This window comes from Mytilus edulis, chromosome 4, assembly GCF_963676685.1.
Source record: "Mytilus edulis chromosome 4, xbMytEdul2.2, whole genome shotgun sequence".
NCBI lineage: Eukaryota > Metazoa > Mollusca > Bivalvia > Mytilida > Mytilidae > Mytilus > Mytilus edulis.
Window position 1 is genome coordinate 3159429 of NC_092347.1, and position 8427 is coordinate 3167855.

The 8427-nt window shown below is 31.4% G+C and overlaps 1 protein-coding gene across 1 annotated transcript; it reads left to right on the top strand.

Annotated features, from left to right (window-relative positions):
- Nucleotides 1-1062: 1062 nt before the first annotated feature.
- LOC139518360 (uncharacterized) lies at nucleotides 1063-8153 on the top strand. The gene is made up of 3 exons (XM_071309915.1): nucleotides 1063-1403; nucleotides 3643-3747; nucleotides 7635-8153. The coding sequence occupies exons 1-3, from the start codon at nucleotides 1069-1071 to the stop codon at nucleotides 7786-7788; spliced, it is 594 nt and encodes a 197-aa protein (XP_071166016.1). The 5' UTR covers nucleotides 1063-1068; the 3' UTR covers nucleotides 7789-8153.
- The last annotated feature ends 274 nt before the right edge of the window (nucleotides 8154-8427 follow it).

Below are 8427 nucleotides of genomic sequence, written 5' to 3' on the forward strand. Positions count from 1 at the left end.
AATACAAAACGTTTAAATTGATTATCTTCCCGTGACTGATATCTAGTTGTGGGCAACATCTATTTTTCGAAAGATGCATGTGTCTCATACAATATGAGATGGATATAATATTATTTCGGCTTAGGTTGCTGTGCATAGTTAATCCTATCAAATGTGTCATAGAAATTGGTCATATTTGACAATGTTTGATAACGACAATGACATTTTTGTGAAACAAAATTGATATCTCAAATGACATTTCTGAACTAACGTAACCTGACTTAGATATAGTAACCTTTCGTTTTCACTTCACCTATTTATGTTATTTCAGTCTGCTTTAATTTACTTGCGTTGTCATCATTATTAAGCAATCATGATTGTTTATATAGCAATAGACCAATCATTGTTTTAAAACCACATCTTAATTATTGATGAGTTTTCAATTTTAAGATTTAAAAAAAATGCAAGTCTGTACTTTTTACAGGTGGAAAGACGCACCACAGGTAAAAAGAGACATACAAGACATTAACTTCTATATCATATAGATACTGACAAGAAATAAATAATTCTTTGTTTAAACAATGAAACTTTTTGACATAAATACTGAATGGGGGGTTATTAATGTGTGTCTTATATCCATTCATAAAATAACCTGTACGACTTCAAAAATAAACATACAGACGGGAAATGTTAACTTGAACATTAAATAAAAATGTCAGTACTCATAAGGAGGTCTTTTGTTTTCTTCACTTTGCAAAGGTGATCGACTTACTTTTAATTTAGCCTAACTCTTTCTATCTTATGTCCGTTACGTTTGGACTTTTAAAATACCTCAAGGGATCCTTTTTTTTTTATAATTCTGTCATTGTTATATCATGTTTGTAATATTACGATATCCTCAATTTCATTTTCAATTCATTTATTTAAAGACCAAAACCACATATAGTTAATCAACACTTATATATTTGCATAGTTAAACATTGATTTTATCTTTATCTTTTTTAATGTCAAAATGTTAATTTAGTGGTGTTTTCCTATAAAATACCCTTGAAAAATGTAATGTTGTGATCTACTTCTAGGATCAACGACATGGCGAACTACCAGAGATTACTGCTCCTGCTATTAAGCTGTGTGTATGGTATTTCCTACTGCTCTCACCAGGGATGGTGGAGAAAACATCACGGATGGTGGAAGAAACCTAACTGTAACTGTTCAGATCACAATCATTCCGATCATTCAACAACAGAACCTAAACCAATGAGTGAAGTTGTTAGAACTATGTTTCCTGGATTGTTAATTAATTCCAATGATCTTTCAAAATTACCTGTGATTAAACCTGAGGGTACCCGAAGAACTCATGAAACAAGTTATGTTGGAAATATTGTTCCGAACAGCAAAACTGTGCTTGATTCTTGTTGCCAAACGTAAGTCATTTAATAATTTTCTACAAAACAAATGGTTGCTGTCAGTTTTAAAAGCTGTAAAGAGCTTATGTTTCACTGTATTGCATACTTTTATTTGAACTGATTTTAATTGAATTTGCAATATGCATAAAATTATTTGCATATGTTTAACTTTTTTTAACGCTGGAAGTATGTTTTTAATCGGGATAACATTAAACCTGCAACGATATGTACAAGTAGAATTTACTACCATGTATTGCGTTTAATGGCGAGATTGCAATATATTAGTCCCAACTGTATAAATTGTATAAACCTGAAAGAACGTTATTAATATATGTATAGTTGCGATAATATATTATATCAATTACAAACACATAAATCGTTTCTGATATAACTATATTAATATATGTATATATTCGTGTAAAAAATGTGAAAAACTATCAAAGTACACTTTTATTTGCATATTTTAAGAATGTTGAGTTAACAATTACCTTGTATTACAATACCTTGTATCAACGACTGTATGATATTTGACGTTTTATTCCAATGTACCGGCCTAAATGGAGACAATGGGCGCTATTATCGATAAACACCTACTATATCCAAATTTGATAATTTGATGCATATTCTCAAATATATGTACAGAAAAACAATGATGTGGAATTTAAGCAATGTTCATGGGTACATGGTATGTCCATGTTAAACTTGTTTGTAATTGGAATATTTCGCCTTCAATTAACGACTGAAGTTTTATTTTGTAAGATATAAGAATGCTATAAATATTCACTGCATTTACTAACCCATAATTCAAGTGTAAGAAAGTTGTGGTTGAATAAATATTCAAGCAGCGTTTGTCAAAAGTGGCAACCGAAAGTAAATTGACCTTTTTTTTCTTTCTTAGAATGAATATAGAGTTGTTATTAGCCTTTTATAATATTTATGTACTTTTACTTCTCTCTCTTTTATTGGTCTATTGAAAATTGATATCCACATTGGTCATGGTAAAGATGTTCTCCTGCATGACGAACATTATGCACGAATGCTTTATTTCAATATCAACTGTCTGCCTTGTATTTCTTTGACACCAGAAGTTCATTGTTGATATCTATATCAATGATGATTTATCATCTTTAAGTTCTTTGTTGCAGTCTGTTATAAAAATCTTCATAGTGCAAATGTTGTTTATGTGTTTCATGGTGCAATGATTTAATTTTACACTATTCGAATAACGACCGATTGAGGAAACACACTGGCAGTTTAACTACATTTTACTGGTGGTTTTGCCGAAATGAGTATACTGCATCTGTTTTTGGTGTATTTAAAATTGTTGGTTTACTGAGTCATTGACATCTAATCTTATCCACATGGCAATAACTGTTGCTGTTAATTTCACCCTCATATACATCTCCTTTAGTAACAAAATACATTTTTGAAAATAAACTATTCAAATTCTTTCGGTCATTCACGTAGATCCCTACCTCAGACATATTAATCTTTTGATTTATAAGTATGAAAATTTATGCAAGATACAATTTGAACCTTGAACCACACCAGCAGATGTATGTTTTCACAGCTTTGACTTGTTTGTAACAAATAATACAGCCCCACATCCATGCACAAGAAAGTGAAAATTTCATATCTTCTCTCAATTACAAAATTGATAAGAAGGGCTATAAATCTATCATTTCATACTGATAAGGCGACTGATATTATTACAACAAATAGATGTTTAAAACACAAAATTTTTAAACTTTCAAAATTTAGGAAAATGCACAGGCACATGTGGGGTTGACCCTCCCCCTTTTTTTTAATTTTTGGTGTTTAATTCTTATTTTGGAAATATCCTTTGATGTTGTTTATCCTGACTTTTAAGATTAATTTGAAAACCCAATTATTTTTCAATATGTTTTTTTTTTAATATTTTAATCTTGCAATTTATTGAAAAAAATAAATTTTGTAAAAAAAATCAAAATCTCATATAAAGAAAAAAAGATACATTTCTTGATTGGTATTGTGTATTTATTTTTATCTCTTCTTGCAATTGTCACCTATAAATTTAGAAAGAAACCATGTGGCATCTGAGAACTAACATAATATAATTGATGTGACAGTTTAATTTGAAAATTTTGTGTTTTCTAAGTGGCGCAGGAGATAAGTTCACTTTTTATTCAACATCATTTTGATGTAAATTCCTGGGCTTATATTGAAGACTGTGAATAACCGTTTCTTTTTAAAAAAAATTTTTTTTTTATATTAATAGGGAATTTGCATATGAAGTTATAAACACAACTGTATCCAACAATAGAAATTTAAAGGTCGTCCATTTTGAAAATGCTTTCCAGTTTGTTCCTACTGGAAAATGTCCGTAAGTATGCTAAAACTGACATGAGCAGTATTTCTGCTTTAGCTTTTATATGTTAGTCTGATTCAAATACGACTGCATGTCAAATTATCCATCAAGACCTAGTGTCTGGTTAAAAAAAAATAAAAAAAGAAACACGCACTTGTTTTAAAGGTTTTGAAGTATTTGGGTAGTAAAATAACAAAAGTAGTTATGAATAGATACAGACGGGGTAATTGGTGACTGAAAAATAAACTCAACACAACCAAAACCACATAGACGTTATCCAAAGCCATCTAGATATTGAAAGTGAAATAACAAAAAAACGAACTCCGAGGAAAAATATAAACGGAAAGTCCTTAAGCAAATGGCAAAACAAAAAGCTCAAACACATCAAACGGATGGGATTAGAACTGTCATATTCCTGACTTGTTACAGGCATTTCTTTTTGTAGAACATTAAACCTGGTTTTATAGCTAGCTTAAACTCCCACTAGTATTACCGTTGCATAATAACATTCCATTATATTTACAACTATGTGTGAACAGAACGAACAGACTTAATAAATAAAAATGTCAAAATAGGGGTACAGCATTCAACATTGTGTTATCGTCCTAGTCACTATAAAAACAGGTAAAGTCATCAACAAAGATAAACAAAAAGACGTATAGACAAAGTACATTAGAAAAAAGGAAAGACAATAATGTAAACATTTACCATAGCACATCAAATAAAACTATGAAACGTTAGTAAGATGAAAAAATAAGTCAGTATTTGAATCTATACTTTGAGACCATCGTGTATAAATTGTGAAGTTGATATGGTAATTTATCCAGAAGGTCTTGGTATCTTCCTATGAGTTTTTTTTTAAAAAGACGAGACATTCTTTGATATTATACCCTTTTGTTCATAAAACTTTCTACTCAGTCACTTGTGACGTTTTACAAAGTCTGAGTAGAGCTGCGAGCTCTTGCATACCGCATGAGTTGGGAAATACACTGTCTTAAACAGTAGACAGATGTATATATAATATGTACAGCTCTACACAAACAACAACAACAACTAGTATCTCAATTGTTTGTAAAACAATTGAAAGGTCTTTCCTGTAAAAGTGATGTTTTAGTAATGTACTTTGGACGACCTTTCGTTTGATATACGACAAGCATACCTTCTGAAACTTTTCGCTTTTAACACTAAATGACCTCATCCGACTACATTTTTGAGATCAGATTTATGATATATGTAACATAGAGTATATGAGCTTTCATTTGATATGCGACAACCCCATGTTCTAGAAAGTTTGATTTTTGCACTTAATAACCCTATCCAACTAATTTTTGGGGGTCGGGAATTTGATATTTCAAATGTACACATCATCACCTTTCATTTGATATACAACAACCCTATCTTAAAAGAAAATTTATCTTTTGCACTCAATGACCCCATCCAACTCATTTTTGAGAGACGTCAATTTGAAATTTGAAATGTACGCTTTATGTTCTTTCATTTGATATGCGACAACCTTACCATCTGAGAAATTTGAATGTTTGCACTAAATGACCCCACCCGTCCACCTGGGATGAAAAGGGGGTTTAAAATTTTCATTTTTAAGTAGAGTTTATTAAGAACTTCAATTTGATATATCAGATGACCCCATTTGACAAAGTGCAAATAATGATGCAATATCAATTATATAAATAGAAGTTATGAAACTTACAAAGTCAATGCAAAACTTGAAAATTTCAAATTGATTTTTTGGTGTTTTTTTCCATGGAATATTTTTGGTATTTGGTCAAACATATAACTATGTTAACCTCTTCAATTTCTAAAACATTTTAAGTGGTAAGCTCTTGATGATTCAAAAATACATGCCTCCGCTCGAAAAACTTCAAACTGCATTATCTCTAAAACGACAATAGATATCTCAAATCTGTTAAATGGTAAATGATCTACAGTTGAAGGACAATATTATAGAAAAAGAATTGGGACAATTTCAAAGTTCATCAAGGTCACAATTAATCATCAAATATATGATGCAATACAAAACTTGAGAACCGGAAGTCGTAGAGACATGGGACTATCACCATTCAACTCAGGACCACTTGACCTTTCAAATATTACAAGGTCAAGGTCATAGTAAAATGTGAAGGTCAAGGTGAAATTTCATCATGACCTGACATTGACCTCAAATTGAAGGTCTTGAACTACTGATCATCTTTGCAGTTTATAGTAGGTTGATATCTGTTACCTTTAAAAAGATATACACACAATACTATACTTTTAAGAATCATCCCGTTGTAACTTTTGAACAGACAGTCGGACTCTTTTGAGGTCAGTGTATAAAATGTAGAGCTCGTCCAGAGGAACATTTTATACGCTGTAAGTATGCAGTAAACTCTTATCGTTTTCTTAATATGAAAGCTTGAAATTGCAGCGTAATTTTTTTTTGCACTCGGTGACCTTTGACCTTGGGTGCAAATTAAAGGTCACATGAACTTAAGATTATTGGTGTAGGTCCCAAGTCTTTACAACTTCCGGTTCTCGAGATACAATTTTTCAAAAATTGTTTATATTTTTTCAAGGGAAATAACTCCTTATAAGGCTTAACAACAAAATGATTGTATATGTTAATTAACATTGCCATCTGGTCCTGTACATGTTGCCGTTTTCAAATCGATTCTATCTTGAATACTTTTTCAGAAAAATGTAAAAGAAAGAAATTGCTTCAAGGGGACATAACTCTCATAGGGAATGATGAAATCCTTAGCAGCCTCATATGGTAACACATCATGATGAGATCTAACTATTGTCCAAATAAGGTCATGATATCTTCAAAAACAACGAGGGGGCGCCATGTCGAAAAAAACCATTTAAAGGGAGATAACTTCTAAAGGGGATGATCAAATCCTACACAGCCTCATCTGGTAATACTTCATGATGAGGTCTACCGATGGTCCATATGTGGTCTTGATAACTCCAATAGAAACAAGGGGAGGCCATGTTAAACAAATGCTGGATGAAAAAAAAAAAAAAAAAAAAAAAAAAAAAAAAAACAGGAGAAAAACAATAAGGTCTTTCCTCGCGGAGAGGAAAGACCTTAAAAATCTGCCACTCATACCAAATTGTCAACCTGAGGGAACGAACATTTCACTTGGGGGAGAGGTATGGTTTTTTTCCAAGAAATATTTTTATCACCATTTTGATGAAGAAAAATAATTTTGGTCAAGTAGATGACAAAACAAAAATGATTGTGAATCCAGATTTTTCTCCGATTTTCTCCATACATTATAGTGATAAATTTTGAATAAAAAATAATCTGTTATAAAGAGTAAAAGACAAGTGACAAAATCGAACACGAAACAATATTATATTGTAACAAAGAACACTCGTTTTGGCTAACAGTTACTTTAAAGTACAAAACCATAATACCATTCTGCACTCTTATATAAGTGGATGTACTTCATGGGAAATGCCACAGCAATAGCATCAAAGGTAAAGGAAATCACATTTCCTCGTAAAAAAAACTGTACAGAGTTTTGATGACGAAAATCAATTGAAATATTTTATGAACGACTTGATAAGATTGGCTTTAAAAACATCGATTTATAAAAGGAGTTTTATGAAGCACTAAATTCAGATTATAGCATATGTATGTACTTTGAGATTCCGCCAGTGTAGACGCATCCCTTGATTGACTGCAAGGGTACAGCGGATTCATGTACACTCCCTAAGGATTAATGGAGGTGTGTAAAAAATAAAACAAACAGTCCGAGATGTTACAGGCTATGAAACAGATTTAAAGTTATTTTCGGTGTTAAAAATGTGTTAAAGTATTTATTTATTTCTAGCTTTACACAGATTGCTCTGTTAAATTTGATCTGCTTAAACATATTGATTTTGTGTAATTTCAGAGAAAATGCAACTTGTGGTAGAAATACATGTGTACAGATGTATCGTCACCAATGGTTATTGATTTGGGATGACCATTTACCACATTATCCTCCAGTAACTTTTGCTGCCGTTGAAGTACCCTCCCATTGTGAATGTGTTAATGTCGGTACATGAATCCATTATTTATATTCTTTCTCTGAAAAGAAAAACGGACATTAACACATCCAATTCTTTAAAATGTGTAAATTTCATTCAAGTCATATCTTTGATAAATCGGTTTTATTCTGTATGGAAACATAGGTCGGCATGCCTATGCAAATGTCACTAGATAAGTTTTTTTCAGTTGGAGAATACATGATTAATTTAAAGTGTCAATATTGTATGAGTATGATCGAGTAAAATGTTTGAATGGTATGTGTTATAGTGTATAGCGTAAATGAGCTTAGCCATGTGAAAGAATTTGACTTGTTTGATATGTGTATTTACTGAATGATAAATGAACGTTTGAAATATTTGTATTTGACATGATCCCTGTGAAATAAATTATTGATATGAAAAGTGTTTCATGCGTCACTTCAGTTATATCAGTCAATTAACACAATACGTGAGTAGCGATGACGCCTTCTGTGTAATTATTACTATTATATTGCTAAGCAGGACTACTCAACGGTTACCAAAACTAATGTATCTAAGCGTACGAGTTAAATACAAACTACATGTATGCTAACAATAGTTATCAAAGGTACCAGGCTTCGTCTTCATAAGACTCACCAGTGATTCTCAGATCAAAATAGTTAGGTAGCCAAAACAAGT

What these genes read in the sequence shown, in the direction of transcription:
- LOC139518360 (XM_071309915.1), top strand. Translation starts at nt 1,069, where the DNA reads ATGGCGAACTACCAGAGATTACTGCTCCTGCTATTAAGCTGTGTGTAT. An exon ending in CTTGATTCTTGTTGCCAAAC is followed by an intron (nt 1,404 to 3,642) that starts GTAAGTCATTTA and finishes TTATATTAATAG; the next exon opens with GGAATTTGCATATGAAGTTA. An exon ending in GTTCCTACTGGAAAATGTCC is followed by an intron (nt 3,748 to 7,634) that starts GTAAGTATGCTA and finishes GTGTAATTTCAG; the next exon opens with AGAAAATGCAACTTGTGGTA.